We start from the raw sequence: 18,571 nt of genomic DNA, 5'->3' as shown, positions 1-18,571 counted from the left end.
ATGCCGGACAACTTGATTAATGCTTAGTATTAATTGTCTAGATCGAAGTATGTTTTACATATATGCAGGATTAACTACGATAGCAAGACATGAAGCAAAATGAAGTCCCGGAGTCAAGGACGCGATTACATTGGGAGTTCGAGAGTTCGTCGGAAGTCCGGACATTCGTCGAAAGTTCTAGTGGAACCAGTCGAGAAGTCTCGAAGCTTGCCAGAGAAGCTCTTCGGAACTCTCCAAGAAGGTCGTCATGAAGTACAAGAGCTTGTCGGTAGTCCTCCAGAACATTGCCGAGAGATCGTCGGAAGCTCATCGGAAAATAGACATAGGGACTTGTTTAGCTTAGCAAATGTCTTAGGATTTCATAGTTAGTACGTAATTGAGCTTGAATTTGTGTCAACCCAATTAGGAGCCAGCTAGGCCCATATAAGAATTGTGTTGGGCCCAATAAGAGGCCCAAACAGTGCCCCAAAAAGTCTCATCGTCGTGGCATAGTCTTCGAGACTATGTTAGGCTGTGGTACCGCTAGTCTGGGCGGTTGTACCACTCTTGGCAGCGTGCCAGACGGTGGTATCGCCCAGCACTGCCCCCCAGGCGGTGGTACCGCTCAGGGTAGTGTCAGCTTCAAACTAACATTGGGCGGTGGTACCGCCTAGGGCAGTGTCAACGTCAAACTGACACTGGGTGGTGGTGCCGCCCGTGCCTGGGGAACTCGGGATAGAAAAGGTTTAGGCTCCAAGTTTGAATCAACTTGAAGCCTATAAATATCTCTCTCATCCCTGGTTAAAACACACAAGTACAGAGAGTTTAAAAAGAGAAATACGCTATAGAAATATATGGTGAGAATCCTCCTCTAGACTAAGTGTTAGAAAACTTTGAGAGATGAGTGAGTGGTTATAAAGGTTGACTCCTAAACCTGTGAAAAGGAGAAGATGGGTGTAAAAGGTGATTGACCTTCGCCTATTGAAGGAAGGTCTCTAGTGGACGACGGTGACCTCATCGGAGGAGGAAGCCGAAAGTGGATGTAGGTCACGTTTGACTGAACCACTCTAAAATCTAGTTTGCATTTCCTTTGTGCACTTTATTTTAACTGTAAGCCTCCTTCTTATTACTTTCAAAGTTAAGCATTTCCGAAATCAATTTTATCATACAAAACGAAATTTCTTAAACCGACATTTTTACGGCTGCACTAATTCACACCTCCTCTTAATTCCGACCCCTGATCCTAACATATTTCACTTAGGCTAGGCTGATGGAACATCTATTCTTAAGTTTTTTAAATCAGTAATAGTCTTTTCCTTCTTTTTTAAGTTTAGTTGTGATACTAAATAACACACGGTGGGAGACTTCTTCTAAAATGTACGTGTGAAGGTTGTCTTCTAAGTGGCATCGAGAAGAGAAATGAGGAGAAGATATAGATAAAAAAATCAAATCACTGGAAATTGATTTATCTTTTTTCTATTAATTATTATTTATAAGTATTTATTTAATTATCATCATTTAGTAAAATTCTTATTGGTACGATTGATAGTATTTCGGATATATGGTTTTCTTGATCGAAATGAAAAGATGATTAAGATTTATTGTAGCATTAATTCATCTCGCTCTCGCTCTTAGTGTATCCTAATATTCGCATTTTATATCATTGAAATGCTTATCCGATTATTATATATGGTCATCGAAAGTAGAACTCGTCTCATCGGTTGAGTGTCACGAATTGATATTTAGACAATCAAGGCCGACTCAAATTATATTCTTAAGGAAGTGATTGAAATTATGGGTCAATTATTGGCAAGACAGGCATGAGGTTTCTGATGGAATAAGATCTTATCGTGGCTAATGAGGTTTTATGTTTTGTATTACCGTCAGATGGTTCATATTACATTGATTAGAGTTTAAATCGACCAGATAGACTAAGAAAGATTTCAGTAGGTAAAGTGTCTTGATTTAAACTCTTTATTGAAAAAAAGATACCTCATAATTCACTCTCCTAATAATTCCTAAGAGGAGGCATCATCGACTTCACTGTGCTCACTTGAAAGGAAAAAACACATCCCGATACAGAGAATATCGCAAAAGTTGCTACTTGATACAAACTCCACAGCATAGTCGATCATAAATGCATGCCTTTTTCTTTTCTTAGTCCCTTGAGAACCCTTCCACCAATTAGACTTAGTAATGTGTGATCTCAATACTGGAGACATGATGGACGACACCAATATCAAGCAAGCTTGGATCATTCCCCACCTCCATTGGCGCTACTGCTTGATTCTCTCCTGCTAACAGTAGTGTTCTTCAAGATCTGCAAGAGAGACATGGGTTGTGAGAGAGGCTTCCATTCCATTCAGTGTACTCAAGCAAAAAGCATCATAGCTAAGGAGGCATTCCTGAAAGTGTTAATTGTAGACAAAAGCATAATAGCTGCAGGTGCAATTATTTGAATGCTTATGTGCATGATTGCAACTTGCAGTTGTAACAAAGTTGGGAAGATTAAGTGGAGATCCAAATCCAAGATTGACTCAAACCTATTCTGCAAATGAGACATATGGTAATGCAAACTGCAAGTCCACTTGCAACATGGTGAAGGTCCAGTTGCATGTTCAGTTGATGCAAGTTGCTTACTTGCATGCATTCAAATAGCTACAAGTGGGCTACTTGCTACAAAAAGAACTTGCAAGTAGATCACCTGCCGACAACCAAAATGCCCCCTAAGTGCAAGAGAAGCACAAAATTAAGTCCCAATGGCAAGGACTCCGGTGTTTCCGCAACAGCTTAGTGGTTCTGTGACTGAAGTCAAGAATGAGGCTTCACAAAGCAAAACATGTAAACAACAACTCGTCTGCTTTTCATAGCTACAGATCATTAAATCCTTCATAAATACTAACTTTATCGATCAATGCATATACTTTTGTTCCTACAAAGAATGAAACATACATCTTGTTCCAATGCACACAAGCTTTGCACTTAAGTACAAGTAAATAGAACTTCGCTGTGCGGACTGTAGCAAGCAAAAACATGTACAAGAATTGCATTACTGTATAGAACATCATATGGTTCACAGAATGAACTCTACAAGAACTGAGAATAAACTATACAAAATTACGTTATATATATATAGTACGAAAATTGATGCAATTTTAGCCCAGCTTGCTTGATTCTTAATAAAGGTTTTCTATTCTTGGGTACTCAAGATCAAGATCTCATGGTAATCACAAACTATGAGCGTAAGATAAGTATAAATCTCTAGATTTGATAAGTGCTAACAGACAAGTTTCGCCAGCTAAATGTATGACTCCGACATACATTTATCTTGCAATAAATCTGAAATTAGTCCTCATCTTAGAAAGAAATAAATATGAATTTCTACTCTGGGAAATAGAAAACATGTCAACAAGAACAGTGACTGTGACAAGGAATGTTATTAGAGTCAAGAAGACCAACTTGTCTCAGCATGTTGTTCTCTTTCTGCAATGTGGAGATCCTCTCCTCCAGTTCTGAGTTCTTGGTTTCCAAATCCTTTAGCTTGGCCTCCAAATCATTCAGATAAGCCTTCTTCCTCTCCCGGGCTTGCTGGGCTGACACTCTATTCCTCAGTAGCCTTTTGTCGCACAACACACATCACACAGCAAAAAGAACAAAATGGGTCACTATACGAGAAGATCATTCTCACAACATCCCGAGAAGGGGCAGAAGTGGACTGAACATCCTCCAAACCTCTTTAACCGCTTGTGCTCCTTGTCGGCGGGGCTCTTTCCTCGGCGCCGCTGCCCCGCCTGGGCGGCTGACTGGGCCCGGTCCGCACCGGTTCCTGAGCCAGCCTCCTGACCTGAGGTCGACGGGCCGGCCAGCTCGAACCCGAATTCCGGAACTCTCCTGATCTCCTCGTCGCTCTCCATTCCTGAATCAGATCCAGATCACCAGTTTCACCAACTCGATCGAACAAAGGGATCAAGAATCCAAAACCATCACAATCTCGAACAGCAAAACAACAAATCCCCCTCCTTTTCCTACAAAAAAAGGCAACCTTGACGAAGCAAAACAGGACAAAACAGGCACATTGGTCAAATCAAACTACAAAAAAAATCTCATTTTGGACGGAGAAGTCATGAATTCACTTTAAAAAACTCATTATTTGGAGTAAAATCCATGAAAATCAAACATGTCCTACTGGAACATGGCGCGCAAAAGAACGTACTTGCCTTCTTTAACTTCCATCTGGGGGGCAGAACTCGAGGACCTCTCGCTGCTCGAAGGAAGGGAGCTGGTCGCCTGCTCCTGCATCATCCTTCCCCTCTCCTACCCAAAGAGAAGAGATTGATGGAGCGGAAGAAGAAGCAAGAAGGAAAAGGAAGAAGAGATTTGCTTCGAGTTCTCTACCCGATCTTTTGGGAAAGAGCGGGGAAGGAGAACGAGACGACAATATCATAGGAAGGTTTCGGGTTTTAGGGGCCCGCATCCGGCCGTCCGATGGAGACACATCGAACGGTATCAAGCGCATGAGCGTGGACGATGCACCAGCCATAAACCGAGGGCGGAATCCAAAGGTGCAGAGGAGGCCAGCGTGGAAACTTTCTGACCGTTCGATTGGTAGCAGATCTAGTGGTTTGTGAATCCAGTGCTGGTCTTTGTGCCGAAGGCCAGTAAAGCAGATTCCATCTTTTTCATATGACTAATGTGGTGCAAATTCTACTGTGATATGACATCAAACAGAATGAAATCATCCACTAAATAACTTGTTTGACAATGAATGTAGATGCATGACCACAAGCTTTCTCATTGAGGTTTGGCAATTGCATGTTAATGGCCTCCCAAATGTGAATTGTGCATTATTTATATGGTCACAGAAGCTGAAGGAAAGTCTAATTAGATGCTTCAATTCCTATGTGAAAAGAAGATCTAACAGTGAGTTCTTCATGCCAAACAAAATCATAGCATTGGAGTTCAGATAGACGAAGTGAGAGAACGAGCCGAGGGTTCAGCCCACTAAAGGCTTTGGCCCATAATCCACGGGCCGGCCCATATCATAGCTTATCAGCTCAATATTCGTTATAATACATCCAATAAATAATATACAACCCCATACGTATATACATAGTTATCAAGTGTCGATCATTCTCTAATTCCACCAAAAAAGGACAAAAATGATATGTATATAATTGTTTGATGAGCAGTAAAGATCAGATTATTACTAATGGAAAAGAAAGTCTAAGTTAGAGATGAACCCACTAATTATTTGGCAAGTGAAGCTCCAAAAACAATGGAGCAATTCATTGCATGTAGTTGGAAAACTATGGTTCTAATGACCACTCAATAGGTAACTATCATGTGTTGTTGGCATTCATATAACCACATCATCATATGGACTTAAACTCATGCAATGATGAGAGGGAGAATAGCTCTTTCTCATGCATATGCCATGCACCTCCCCGCCCGCCTCAAAGTAATCATCCAAGTCTGTATAGCTTCTTGTAGCATCATGAAGCCACACACTGTCTCTTGCACTTCATCATTTATTCTCCACCCACATAGAGTGGGAAACCCATGATTGGAATGTATCAGGGATGGGGAAGAGAGAGAGAGAGAGTTAATATGAGGTTTTCAATTGCATATCTAGGGCAAGAGAGGTCCATCATTACCAAGGATTCTTAGTGTTCTTCTCTGATCCTTTGCATGATTTCTCTTGTAGGAATGCATGCAGTGATGACCCAAAATTTTGCTCAATCACACACAAAAAAAAAAAAAGAAGAAAAATTAAACAAATCAGATTCAACGAATAACTTATAAAAAATAATTAAAATGACAAGGATACATTTGTATCCATCAAATATGTGGTGACAGCATGAGAGGTAGTCATCTGATGTTGGTTTCGAATTGTGCCATTTGCTACAATGATATGACAGTATTCTTTACCAAATGGAACTCAAAAACCCTCATTATTACTGCAAAGAAAAGGAAGATTCCAAATATAATGATCATTACAATCACTATAATTGATAAAAGGATGAACTCAAGCACCCCAATGACAGATTAGCACCATAAAGCTCTTGATTGATTTATCTATCTACTGTCTCTAATATGCCTATAAATAATAACATCAAACTATCTTTTTTTGTTACCTAAATTCATCTTAAATCAGATCAAGAAAAATAAATAAATAAATATAAGAAGCAGTCCAGAAGGACTCACATATTTCTTATTTTAATCTTACTCGAATTCAAAACCAAGTGAATATTTATATAGTCGATTATAATATTCAAATCATGAGTTTTGAATTCCCGTGACCTATTTATATACAATTAATGTGTTGCAAGACAAAGAGATTCCCATCAGAAGAGGTCAAATCTGTCTGCCATTTGCGTGCCTCTGTGAACAAAAAATTTAGGTGGAGAAAGGGTTTGCAAGTGTTCCGACTCGCGAGTACATCTAACGCAGAATTCATCTTGGAAAGTGAGATTAATTTTATGCATGTTATTGGGTGTCCATTAGGATTGGGTTGACCTCTTAGACCTAAGGCATCTGAAAAGTCAAAGGTGCCGTGCACTAAATTTACTTCAGCCACTATTTTATGCTTTCATATAGATATGTAAAACGTGAATTGGATTCGAATCCAAAAGGTAGAGGTGAGGAGATTACTGCCTTGATCGAGTGTGGGTGCAGCCATGAAGAGCATTAAGGCCATGTCTCTTCCTCTTGGCTTTGCTGTGCGGTGGCCATGGTGGAGACTTGGATTGGAGCAAATCATGCTGAGATCTCCATCATGGTGTGTACGCCCCCCGCTCATATCCTATTATATACGCTGCAAGCACTGGACGCGGATGAGCGCTTTGTGATACGAGCTCCGGAAATGGGACACGATGCGCGCATGCCTCTGCGAGTCATCGAGAACTAGCAGTAGCAGTCACACCCTCTCTCTCTCTCTCTCTCTCTCCCTCTCTCTCTCTCTCTCTCTCTCTCTGTGTTCATGTGTTGTGTGTCTTCTTGCTCGGCTATCATTGCACATATTGACTCTTCTGTTGCACCGCATCAGTTCATCATACACCTCTGAGACCACACCTGCTATGATGCCTTTCCTGTCACCGCATCATTGTTGTCTTTCCTACTGCAAAGTCACACATTGCTCTTGTGACTGTCGATAATATCGTAAGCTTCTTGGCTTCAGAAAGGTCTCCAATTAGCAAAAGGTGGGTATATACAAAGCTTTCTCGAGCCTCAAACTTTGGCGATCGACAGGCAGACACGGCAGCAAGATAAGATCTACCTGCCCGTCTTGTTTATGGTCTGTTGATGAACTCAACCTATCAAATACTTGTCAGTGTTATTAGATGGTGCGTGCATGCCTGCCTGCAACATATGGTTGACAGCATCACCATCTTATTTGATCTTCTCAAGATCTCCAAATCAATACTTTCCCTGTGAGATTTCGTGTGAGACATGCAGGCGAGATTTTTGTTTCCTTTCGGAACAACACTTTTCATACAATAAGATTTGTCACTCCTTTCTCATAGTCAAACAGAAAAGATTAAATGCTTACAGACACCAAAAGGGAGACCAGAACGATGGCAAGGAAAAGACTACGAGTTCACGGAGAGGGAAAAGGTGAGACCGAAATGATATCCAACCCAAGTCATGGCCACGAAAGGGAGTCTTTCTTCTAGCTTAGTCCACAGCTTATTGGTTCCTTCTAGTATGTACACTAAAAGCTAGCACTCAGAAGTAATCGATGTGGTGAGGGATGTGGTATGGCTCATCCCTGGCCTTCTTGCTTAGCTTTTGAGCTACCGCTGGGGTTCTGCTCCTTCCTCTCCGAGGGTCTCTGGGGACCTCAGGTGGCCTCACTGACCTAATAAGAGCCCAGTTGACGCCCTTGAAGAACTCATGCTTCTTGATCTCGGCAGAGCCCTTCATGCTCCCGATCCTCTTCTTGGGGTTCTTCACCAGGAGCTTGCATATCAGGTCTTGAGCTCTCGACAGCTCTTCCAGCTCCTTGCCTGCTGCTGCCGCCGCCTTGGGGAAGCCAAGCGGCTGCTTGATGATGTTGATGAGGGTCTTCTCGTTGTCCTCGCCTTTGAACGGCGTCCTGCCGTAGATCATCTCGTAGATGAACACCCCGAGGGCCCACCAGTCGACGGCGCTGCCGTGGCCGGCGCCAGAGATTACCTCCGGGGCGAGGTACTCGTGTGTGCCCACGAACGACTTCGACCGCGCGGCGATGGGCTCTGCGACGAGCTCTGGGTCGAGCTCCTGATCGTCCGCGTCGTCGTAGTCATCGTCGTCGTCCTCGGTTTTCGCCCTCTTGTCGCATTTCTTGGCGTTGCTGCCGCCGCCGCCGTAGAAGCAGGAGAGCACAGGCTGCATGGGCGGCACGCAGGAGGAGCTGGAGCCTTTGGCGTTCTTGGCCGCGAGCTTGCTGCTGAGCCTCTGCATCATGAGCTTGGGGACGACGTCGCACTTGAGGGAGAGGTCGAAGTCGGAGAGCATGATGTGGCCGTCGTCCCTCACGAGCACGTTCTCCGGCTTCAGGTCCCTGTACACCACCCCCATCATGTGGAGGTACTCCAGCGCTAAGAGCGTCTCCGCAGCATAAAACCTGCACAGGAGCCATGCATGCACGCAGTTCGTCGGTCAAACTCCTCGTGGTCACCACGAAACTCTTGGGAGAGCAAGAGAGGGGCTTGATCTTACTTGGCAGAGGAGATGCTGAAGCGGCGCCCGGGTTGGCGCTGGCGGGCCACGTGCAGGTCGCCGCCGGGGCAGAACTCCATGACAAGGCAAGAGTAGTGGGCGGCGTCGAAGTCGGCGTAGAGAGTGGGGAGGAAGGGGTGGTCGAGCGAGCGGAGGATCTCCTTCTCAGTCTCCGCGCGCTGCAGCTTCTTGCGGAAGGCGAGCGCCTCACGGTCGACAACCTTCATGGCGTAGAGGCAGCCCGGGGAGCGAGGGTCGCGGAGCTGGCAGAGATAAACGTTGCCGAGGTCGCCGCTCCCGAGGCGGCGCACGATGCGGAAGTGGTCGAGGCGGACGTGGCCAGAAGAGGCGCGCAGGCGCCGGATGGCTTCCCACTCGGCCTGGTTGGCCTTGTGGGGCTTCAGCAGCTGCTGCTGGTGGTGCCCGGCGCCGTCGCCTCCGTTGGCGCCGCAGTAGGAGCGGACGGAGATGGAGCTGGAGCTGCCGAAGCTGACGTCGCTGATCCAACTCCGGCGGGAGTCGAGGGCGGTGCTGAAGGAAGAGCAGCTGCTGTCGTGGTCGGAGTCGTCTCGGCTGGCGGCGGCCGCCATGGGCTGGCGACTTCGAGCGGTGGAGTGCATGGACGGAAGGGAGTTGTGTAGCTCAACGAGGCTTGCGACGAAAGCTTGGAAGAAAGAGATGCTTCAAATAGCGCTATATAACTAGTTTCTAAAGATGAAATGACCAAAATACCCACATCATTACAACTAAATTTTGGATATATGTCACTCCTAATATTTAGACCCATAATTCACACTATCATTTTGGGTAATTGCTATAGATATGATATGATATAATATAATACTACAAAATTATCTAAATAACATAATATAATATAATAGTGAGGTGTTATAATCTTGGGTTGACGTGATGTTATAAATTTGAGATGTGTTGGTGAAAATTTTATTAAATTATTATAAAATTATGAGATAAAATTTATGTACCTTTTTTTTTGTCGATTTATAAAAAAAATAATATGATCAAAACAATTTGTATATATTTCGAATTTCGAATGACACTTACATCACTATTATTCCTCTTTTGATTATTTGTTTGGGTAATAAAATTTTGTTAATAATTATTTGAAGTAATAGTTTTTTTATTTATTTATGTCATCAAATAAAAGAATAAATGTAATCTATATATCATGCAAGCCTTCAAAAGAAAGAAAGAGATTGTCATCCACCACATAATTAATTTCATGACGGTCGAAAAGTCTTTTGTCACATATAAGAGTGTGTACATTGATCTCTTTGATATGGTTTCTTGGAGAGAGAGAGAGAGAGAGAGAGAGAGAGAGAGAGAGAGTCTCGTAGCGGTGGAATGGCGTGAGTGGCCGTAAGAATTGGACCTTTACAGAGAAGTCGAAGGTTGAAGATGAGTAGGTGAAGCATGCAGTGTCCGTGCCACACATTAATGCCCTACTCGCATGTCACTCTTCTCCTACTTTTAAGATCTCCTACCTTAGCTTGCAATGGCATGTGATCTCATTCACTGGTTTCCAACTATTCATTGAAGGCATGGATGTATATATATTGTTTGACTTGTTCATCTATTAGGACTAATCTTCATCCATGCTCATCACTCAAGTACTGGTTTTAGGTTTAGGGAAACAGAACTGAAGAGTGTGGTTTTCTCTGCATGTAATAATCATAAAAGCAGATGTCAATCTGATCAAGGTTTTTTAGAGAAGGTGAAGATCGTCAAACAGCTTCCACTTGGCATCCACTTTTACCTGTTGACACTGGAGACTTGTGAGTTGCCAGAGTAGCAGCATTAGCTGTGTTTTCCTGTAGAGAGAGAGAGGATGGTGGTAGTACAGGAGTGGAAGAAGCCTCCTCAAACGGATCGTATATACCACATCTCAATTCTTACAGACTTTTACTTGGTACCGGAGGCAGGCAGGGTGGCTCAGCTTCGTCTATCATCTTCCTTTTGGCTTTAGCATCAGCTGCAGGGCTGAGAGAAGAGAGAGGAAAACATTGGGAAGCATAAAGCCCTATCCCTGGCTGCAAACTTTGATCCCTCAGCCTCTGCCTTCACCAACAACGACCAACCTTGTCCCCTCTCTGTCCATTTTCCATGTTCTCTTCTGACATATGAGAGATCATATTAGACGTAAATTCTGTGAATCTTTACTTCATACCATATTCTTCCATCAACTCTTTCGGGTTTCATATTAAAATTAGTTTCCAGAACTCACCCACTAGGAATAATCAGTCATAGGTTCCTAAAAACAAAATATTGAGCCATATGTAAGAAAGGATCCTTTTAGGTTGTGTGGCTCACCTCATAACTCATCAAAGATAGTTTGTATCCTGCTCGACAAGATCCATCTGATTCTTTCCGAAGATTTACGATGTGTTTCATATAGAAAAAACCGACGTGATTGGCGTCAATCATTCACCTCCGACGACGAACGGATGGACGATCGAAACCTGCCCTCATCATCCTAAAAGCAAAAGCCAAAAACAATAAAGTGAAAGTCATTGAAGGAAGTCAACTCATATTAGGTGTAGGTGCAAATCATCTACTAAGTACAACATGCACTACATTAGCCAAGCCCTCCAAAAGCTCCCACAAGAGTGAGCTGTTCGTCGAGATGGCCACCCATGTCCGATGCTTGCTACTACCTTCCATCTATCCTTGCCCACACGCTGTCCCCTTGAAAGAACCATGATCAGGGGAAGGTTCTGTGTGCTACAAAATCAGTCTGTATCCAAACAAAAAACCTAATCAATGTGGACAGGAAAAAAAAGGGTCTTCTTGTCTGACGAAAAGCTTGGCCTCACAATCATGTCCATTGCTGTGCGGACTTCCTTCCCATTATGTGCAGAAACTCCAGACATGCATGGACCCAACCTGACAACCCACGAAGAAGATAGAAGACACTGGATGATCCAAGAGAGGACAGGTAGATGAGCAGTTTACTAGTAATCTACTAACCTTACATTTTGTGAGACCATTACGGGCATCAGCAAGCACTGAGGAGGGTGGAAAGATTGTTGCATGCTTGGAGTGTTGCTGATTCCAGAATCCTATCATAGACAGTCGCAAAACAGATGTATAGAGACTACTTTATTCCTGTACTCAATGTTTCATTTAATGAAGTGGTGGAGATCCATCGGCAGTACGAGTGCTCTTCTTGCCTGGTATAATTGTGTGCACAGGAAGGATCTCAGCTACTCAATAATAAAAAGATCATCATGGGAGATGCATTCAAAGTTGGATCTCAAGTTCAATATTAGTTTTGGGACTATGATTCATAAGGTTAAGCTCAAATGTGGTGAGTAAGATAGTCGATCACATTTGAGGTTAACAGGGAATAATAAAATACTATGATTGAGAAAATGTGTCTACAAAGTCCCTCGAGAAAATTGTCAAGCTGATGCCACATTTATGACATCTGCAGTGTTTCTCCAGTGAAGAATGCCATGTATTTTACTGTGCATTCAGGTGTGGTATTTGAGATGATACACTGTTCAATACCAGTCAGGTTTGTTCATCTCTCTGACATCATTTGGTGCTTCAAAGACCATGTGAATGAGAGATGTTAATGAGCCAAGTGAGTACATGATTTGCCCTCTTTTAATAGGGTGAGAGAGATTAATGAGCCAAGTGATTCTCAAGTATGATGAGAAAGCAAAGTACTCTTCATCCCATGAACTGATTACCCAAGAAAGTGAGAGTTTAATGACTATTTGACCGGCATCAACATGCAACGCTCGCTCCATCATCTCTCTCCACCTCGAGTCTCATGGAGTTTCCGCCACGGGCGGGCTTTCCTTCCACATCCCAATCCAAATCCAAATCCGACGACTCCATCATCTTCATGAGCAATCCGGCCTTCTCCCGCAGCTTCGTGGATCCTCCGATCGACAGGTCGGCAAGCAAGGAGGAGAAGTCGTCCCTCCCCGCCGCCTCCCGCATGAGTTCGTCACGCTCCTCGAACAACCTCGCCAGGACCTCCATGGCGCTCTCCTTGCTCGCCATGCAACCCCTCCTCAACCAGTCCACCAGCGTGCCCACCACCCCCTCCACCTCCCGGATCGCTTGTATGCCCTCCTCGAACCTCGCCATGCGCGCCAGGACGACGACGCACGTCGCGCCGAGGTCCTCGGCGGGGCCTCCGACGATCCTAGCGAGCACGGGCACCGCCCCGGCGCGGACGGCTAGGGTGCAGTTGCCGTGGAACTGCACCAGCTCCGCGAGGGAGCTGAGGACGTGAGGCCTCGCGGCGAAGCAGCCAAGCGCCTCGACGACCGTGCGCACGGCGCCGGCGACGCCGAGCGGGGCCTTGTTCTTGTCGTGCATGGCGAGGCTGCAGATGAGGGAAGCGGCGAGCTTGACGGCCTGGGTGGAGGCGGAGGGGCTGAGGACGAGGGAGTTGAGGCGGGGGACGAAGCCGGGGACGGCAGCCAGGGGTTGCTTGAGGTTGGGGTTGAGGGAGAGATGGAGGAGGACGGAGAGGGCGAGGGGGATGGTGGGCTCGGAGTGGGAGAGTCCGAGGAGGAGGGGAAGAGCGTGTTGGGTGTGGGCGAGGAGGTCTCGGTTGTGGCTGCTGAGCCTGGTGAGGGCAGAGAGGGTGGTGAGGGCGGAGGTCCGAGCTTCCACTGAGTCCGACTGGGCTTGAGCAACGCATTCGGCGATGGTGGCGTCCACGGCTTGGGTTGGCATGGTTGGGCTTCTGCTGTGTGGCTTCGTTTCGGGTGCTGACTTTAAAGATGGAAGAACGGAGTAGGTGTAGATGACGATGTTTCCAATGATCCATTGGCATCGAAATCATCAGATACTCGTCTCGCAACACAACACGATTGAAGAACAATTTCACAATATTAGCTTAGCATCCCTACAACGATCGGACGTTGATATCAAGGAAGGGAGAATGAATAGTCTAATGTAGCCATGGAGTATTTGACAGTGCAGATAATGTATGGAAAAGCAAAAGGGCGAGCAAAAAGATAAGCTATGCTTGGGCAAGAAAGATCGAAGGCCCTCCCGCGCCTTCATGTCTAGTGAAGCCCTCCCTCGTCATCAACCTCGTGATCAACCACATGAAGGCCTCCCTCGCCATCAACCTCGAGATCAACCTCGTCATCCGGAGGCCCTCCCTCGCCGATCACTTCGAGCTGCAGAAACCAAAAGAAAAGCTTACAGTAGCCTCATATTTGTTTCAAAGCTTTCTTAGTAGAAAAAAAAGGGGGTCTCAATTACCACATAGCATTGGGAGCAGACCCGGCATTCGTGCGGTTTGCCTTTCTCCAACCAGAACCATACGAGATCGTGCTTATCCTCTGCAAACCAAGGTAAGATGTCGAACAAAGAACGCTTGTTTTATTTTGTTATCAGAAAGAGATAAAAAGTAATAGCATGGAAGGAGACCTGCAAAAGCGAAAAGTTAGAATGCCATAGCCATCTTAAACTTATCAACTTACCGCCGTCGCCACCAGTACAGCCAACTATCCTCTTGTCATAGTAGGCTTCGATGACAGCAGGCGCTTCCTACAACTAGACCAAACGATATTGATCACAAGAGAAAACTGCACAATTTGGTGCAGTAATAGAACAAGTAATATACTGAGCAAACTTTGATGTACAAGGACCTAAATAAAGGATCCCCTGTTTCCAATAATGCTACATCATACTAATACCTTGTGAAATGCATATTGCTCAACTTGGGTTATTTGCACTAATTGATAGGGAACGACATCCTAAAAAACCATTGCCGAATTAAAACACAGGATTAAGCCTTGATTTTTCTAATTCTACTTCCAACAGCATCTAGGACGCATTTGGTTCCGAAATAACATAACCTAGGTTAGATACTCTTTATTTTTGGAAAAACATCATGTACCATTATTGCAGATTCTCAATCTCTTAGGTGTCATCAATTATGGAAAAAAGAGGACTTTATTATATAATGTTCTTACAAGGATGTGGACTAACAAAAGTCAAAGTCAGCGGACCAAGAAAGCAAAGCATGTCATAAAGAAGAAATCAAGGATCAAACTGATCTACTCTGATATCCTACATGGTTAAAAAGATGCCTAGTTTGATCAACTTGTTGATAAAAATGTTAGAAAATCACAAGTACCTAAAGGAGGCTAGCTAGTTTGTATGTGTCGCAACGTGGTGAACAATTTTGTCAAGGTGGATTAGGTGACCCTAAGTGGAAGAAGCTAAAATTGTCTAAGTGGCAGCTAGGCATTTATGTGGACCACAAATGACTTTAGCTGGTTCATTTTAAATATGAGGAAAAGGCTATAAGAGCCTAAATGACAAAATAATTCATCATATGACAAGATAATGAATTCACTGTCAAGGTAATCAATCAATCGTAAGTGGCAAAAGTCCCAATTACTACCTAAGCAGTGCTGAGCCATTCATATGGGCTGCCAATGACTTTAGTTGGTCTACTTAGAAAAACTGAAAGAAATCATATGAAAACCAAAATGATAAAGACATTATCAAATTTCTTAAGCAAAAAGGTCAAAATCAAATTAAATTGGCTTAAAATCAAACTATTATTTTAAAAGATGTTCCATTAAACAAAAATAGAAAACTGGATTGCATGATCTAGTTCAAGGGAAACAAGTAAATGTTTGGTTAGACCATATGAGTGAATAAAGTTTAATGGTAAAATAAAAGACAGAGAGGAACCTAAGAAAATTAATATACCAAATAAGATAAAAGATATTTGACTACTCTTTTTTTAACTAGGTATGTTGCCTTAAACAGAGATCGATAAAGATGAAAGATCCATGCAACCAACCTCAGTTTATTGGAACCTTCCAGTCTGATGTTGCTATGTAATTGGGTGAAAATCAAAGAAAAAAAGATAAAATAAATGAAAATGAAGTGAAAATTTTGAAATTTTAACAACAAAAAGGATGTATTACCAGAAAAATGGATAATCTTTACTGGCTGAAATTATACAAAATAAAAAAAGTGAAACAGAATGAGAAAAGGGTAAATTTTGTTAAAAAAAAGAAGGTAACAAAAAACAATATAACAACACATTGCACAAAACAACAAATTTGCAATGTGCATGGTCATATCAAAAGCAATATAACATATGCGGAAAGGTAAAGAGACGTTTAAGTGGCACCCATATAAGGAGAAGTAAAAAGAAGATGTTTTAAATCTCTCCTTGCATTTCATTATAGACTACAGCCAGCTAGTTTGTGATGCCTGTAAAAAAAAAATCTACTTCTACCACTAGAAGTTTCTAGTATGAGGTGTGGCATGAGCATTGGCTATGTGCAAATAAAATGAAACAGTTCACTTCAATTTGCAAAGTGAAAAACCGAGAAACCCTGGTTATGGTCCAGCTTAAAGCTGAAAAATAAATTGGAACCTGCTGAAGTAACAATATAAGAAGTGTTGATGTGTAGTACAACATAATGTACAATATGACTACCATAGATTCCAAAATGCGGATCTACATTATGTAGGTTTCTCTTTTCGTCATCCCACAGATAAGGTTAATTCAGTTTGAATTTGTGAAGAACACAAAAGGCTTGTGTTGGTTTGAAATTTTCTTTGAAAACAAACTGACATGTGTGTAACATTGTGACCAAAATGAGTATGACTGAAGGCCAATCACAAAGGTTTACGACATTGGTAGTTATTACTTATCAGAATATCAACATATTACCACCATAAAGTGCCCTTCAACATGTTGTACCTAAATACTTGCCATGATTTCTGTGTGGAAACCCAAAAGGATCTCCAAATAACAGCTTGTTTTGATCCAAAGCTTGTTTATAGTCTCGAGCAATCCACTGACTGTAGCAATGTCCCAAAGTATGAATATTGAAAAACTTGTTTCTAACTTTAAAGAGAGAAGAATAAGATGTATAATATGCATTAATTTGTACAGCTGCTTCATCTATAGACCAACAAAACATTGGACACACATCCTAATGCAGGAATGGAAACCATCATCATATCTCTGCAAATCATTTACAAAAACCTAATATGCTATGCAGGTGAGCAAGAATCAAGTGAATAAATTCTGAAAAACAATGACAAGCTTGTCTAATAATAAAACACCCATTATCCCAATAGCGAATTATCAACAAAAACAAGGCAGTTCATCCAAAGAACTCCAAAGACATCCATCAAGAGATATACGAATTTTTATTGTTTTTCAAGCATTGTCTAGACTAACAACTGAAGAAATATAACATTATGGATTCCAATGTCATACATTCTCTCACTTGCATTTGTGTTTTTTATGGAACAATAAAACATTGTATTAGAACTCCCTCAATATTTTCCAAGTTGCAACTTAAGCTTCGAAAGCATCAGCATAATACTGTTATGAACAGAGACTGCGTAAAGGAGTTGAATCACTTCATCTTGATTTCTGAGATCGATTAAACGGGCACCGACGTAACTTAATCAACAGGCATTTTACATCATAACCCGAAGATCCCAAAAAAGCAACCTAAAGCCACAAAAGGAAGTACGAAAGATGCATATGTATGCATAGGGATTCCCCAAAGAGAAAGTTGTACACGAATGCATTCTGTCAACACGAGGCAAGTTTCTATAATCACATCAGAGAAGAAGAAAATCCAAGGAAGGAACCGAAGATTCTGCCTACCTTGGTGCCGAAGGGGCCTATGGCGGCGTCCATATCGAACCGCTTTTTCCCCTAGATATGTAAACGAGACAACACCCACCAAAAGATGGTCATTTTCTCGGCACCTCATAGCATCCAACACCCACCAAGAAGAGAAGGATCGAAAACGGAAAAGAAACCTCGAGCTCCATGACGATCGGCATCACCACCACCCTCTTCTTCAACGATCCATCACCTGAAACATGAACGACAGGAAGAGAGATCGACCGAACCCCCGTCAGCCTCGACGATCTCGAGATCAAAACAGAAAGAAAAAGAAGAGAGAGCCCTAAAGGAAGGAAGGAAGGAAGGAAGGATCCACCGGAGGCAGAGGAGGAGAAGGAGAGCCGCGGCGTGTTCCGCGAGGGCGAAGAGGAGAGGACGGGGGCGAGGGCGAGGGCGGCGGCGGAGGCGTGGGGCTTCCGGAGAGCGGGTCGACAGGAAGCGACGCAAACCCTTCTCCACATCGTCTCACGCTCGGCTGTGTTCTCAGGTCGACGGCCGGGCCCCCCTTTCGGCTGCTCTTGGCTCGGTAAAGAGGATAAAAGAGTGAAGAGACCAATCAACACAGCTTGGGCTTTTAAATGGCCTTCACCGTTGCCGAGTTACGTCGGAACAAAGGTATAAGAACACAATTATCGTCAATAATAATAAATAATAATAATAATAATAATAATAAAATTCATTACGATTATAACGATATCGATAACAATAGTTATAGTAATATAATTACATGAACCGCATAAAAAAAATGAAGGCAATTGACCCAAGGCAAGATATAATAATATTTCAAATGAGTTGCTCTTTTTGGGTTGAGATGGTTCAGCTTAGAAGAATCTAAAACGTCAAGAATTTATTATGTTCCGAGAAAGTCAAACCTTTGAATCTTCACTCGTTTGATTAAAAAAGGTTTAAAATAAATAAAAGTGCATATACATAAAATTGAATTATTTTCAAAATTCTCCATAGAGAGTTTTATTTTATTTTTATAAAAGACCAATATAAGATTTCTTACACCAGAAAAAATAAAAGACCGATATTTATCACATAATCAATCATAAGCATAAATTAAGCTTAACCTACTTTTGATTGGAGTACTAAAAAGTAAACATGCATATATAAAACTTATTTGTTAAAAAACCGAAAAAGAAAAGAAAAAGAGAAAAGCATGGCATAGGATAAAACAAGGCCTATTATCAGTGGGCATTGTCAAGATACCCAAAC

The 18,571-nt window shown here is 42.8% G+C and overlaps 4 protein-coding genes across 7 annotated transcripts; all 4 read right to left on the bottom strand.

Moving 5' to 3' along the window:
* Positions 1-1,920: 1,920 nt before the first annotated feature.
* On the bottom strand, positions 1,921-4,404 carry LOC135642269 (transcription factor HY5-like). 4 transcript variants are annotated; one of them, XM_065158266.1, is made up of 4 exons: positions 4,197-4,404; positions 3,712-3,895; positions 3,439-3,595; positions 1,921-2,299 (listed from the first exon to the last, which is right to left on the bottom strand). In XM_065158266.1, exons 1-4 carry the CDS (start codon positions 4,279-4,281, stop codon positions 2,234-2,236), a joined length of 492 nt encoding a protein of 163 aa, XP_065014338.1. In that variant the 5' UTR covers positions 4,282-4,404; the 3' UTR covers positions 1,921-2,233. The 4 variants fall into 4 exon arrangements, with proteins under 4 accessions (XP_065014338.1, XP_065014342.1, XP_065014340.1 ...); XM_065158270.1 differs by having other exon boundaries at positions 4,193-4,403; XM_065158268.1 differs by having other exon boundaries at positions 3,712-4,004; positions 4,197-4,336.
* Positions 4,405-7,465: 3,061 nt separating this feature from the next.
* Positions 7,466-9,329, bottom strand: LOC135642268 (protein kinase PINOID 2-like). Its single transcript, XM_065158265.1, has 2 exons — positions 8,680-9,329; positions 7,466-8,584 (listed from the first exon to the last, which is right to left on the bottom strand). Exons 1-2 carry the CDS (start codon positions 9,297-9,299, stop codon positions 7,705-7,707), a joined length of 1,500 nt encoding a protein of 499 aa, XP_065014337.1. The 5' UTR covers positions 9,300-9,329; the 3' UTR covers positions 7,466-7,704.
* A 1,784-nt stretch (positions 9,330-11,113) lies between these two features.
* On the bottom strand, positions 11,114-13,395 carry LOC135643760 (U-box domain-containing protein 12-like). Its single transcript, XM_065161098.1, has 4 exons — positions 12,466-13,395; positions 11,665-11,756; positions 11,511-11,580; positions 11,114-11,170 (listed from the first exon to the last, which is right to left on the bottom strand). The coding sequence occupies exons 1-4, from the start codon at positions 13,393-13,395 to the stop codon at positions 11,114-11,116; spliced, it is 1,149 nt and encodes a 382-aa protein (XP_065017170.1).
* Positions 13,396-13,532: 137 nt separating this feature from the next.
* On the bottom strand, positions 13,533-17,918 carry LOC103991287 (cytochrome c oxidase subunit 5b-2, mitochondrial). Its single transcript, XM_009410689.3, has 6 exons — positions 17,670-17,918; positions 17,488-17,543; positions 17,330-17,380; positions 14,154-14,220; positions 13,933-14,012; positions 13,533-13,847 (listed from the first exon to the last, which is right to left on the bottom strand). Exons 1-6 carry the CDS (start codon positions 17,812-17,814, stop codon positions 13,731-13,733), a joined length of 516 nt encoding a protein of 171 aa, XP_009408964.2. The 5' UTR covers positions 17,815-17,918; the 3' UTR covers positions 13,533-13,730.
* Positions 17,919-18,571: the final 653 nt, after the last annotated feature.

Source organism: Musa acuminata, chromosome BXJ3-7 (assembly GCF_036884655.1).
Source record: "Musa acuminata AAA Group cultivar baxijiao chromosome BXJ3-7, Cavendish_Baxijiao_AAA, whole genome shotgun sequence".
Classification (NCBI taxonomy): Eukaryota; Viridiplantae; Streptophyta; class Magnoliopsida; order Zingiberales; family Musaceae; genus Musa; species Musa acuminata.
This window is presented reverse-complemented; position numbering and strand designations above follow the sequence as displayed.

Coding starts and splice junctions, on each gene's coding strand:
- LOC135642269 (XM_065158266.1), bottom strand. CDS start 4,281: ATGATGCAGGAGCAGGCGACCAGCTCCCTTCCTTCGAGCAGCGAGAGG. Junction 3,596..3,711: donor GAGCACAAGCGGTTAAAGAG/GTTTGGAGGATG, acceptor GTGCGACAAAAG/GCTACTGAGGAATAGAGTGT. Junction 2,300..3,438: donor AGAACAACATGCTGAGACAA/GTTGGTCTTCTT, acceptor TCTCTCTTGCAG/ATCTTGAAGAACACTACTGT.
- LOC135642268 (XM_065158265.1), bottom strand. CDS start 9,299: ATGCACTCCACCGCTCGAAGTCGCCAGCCCATGGCGGCCGCCGCCAGC. Junction 8,585..8,679: donor TTCAGCATCTCCTCTGCCAA/GTAAGATCAAGC, acceptor GCTCCTGTGCAG/GTTTTATGCTGCGGAGACGC.
- LOC135643760 (XM_065161098.1), bottom strand. CDS start 13,395: ATGCCAACCCAAGCCGTGGACGCCACCATCGCCGAATGCGTTGCTCAA. Junction 11,757..12,465: donor GAAACTCCATGAGACTCGAG/GTGGAGAGAGAT, acceptor TGTCTATGATAG/GATTCTGGAATCAGCAACAC. Junction 11,171..11,510: donor GCACAGCAATGGACATGATT/GTGAGGCCAAGC, acceptor TTTTGCTTTTAG/GATGATGAGGGCAGGTTTCG.
- LOC103991287 (XM_009410689.3), bottom strand. CDS start 17,814: ATGTGGAGAAGGGTTTGCGTCGCTTCCTGTCGACCCGCTCTCCGGAAG. Junction 17,544..17,669: donor CTTCTCCTCCTCTGCCTCCG/GTGGATCCTTCC, acceptor TTCATGTTTCAG/GTGATGGATCGTTGAAGAAG. Junction 17,381..17,487: donor CGATCGTCATGGAGCTCGAG/GTTTCTTTTCCG, acceptor TTACATATCTAG/GGGAAAAAGCGGTTCGATAT.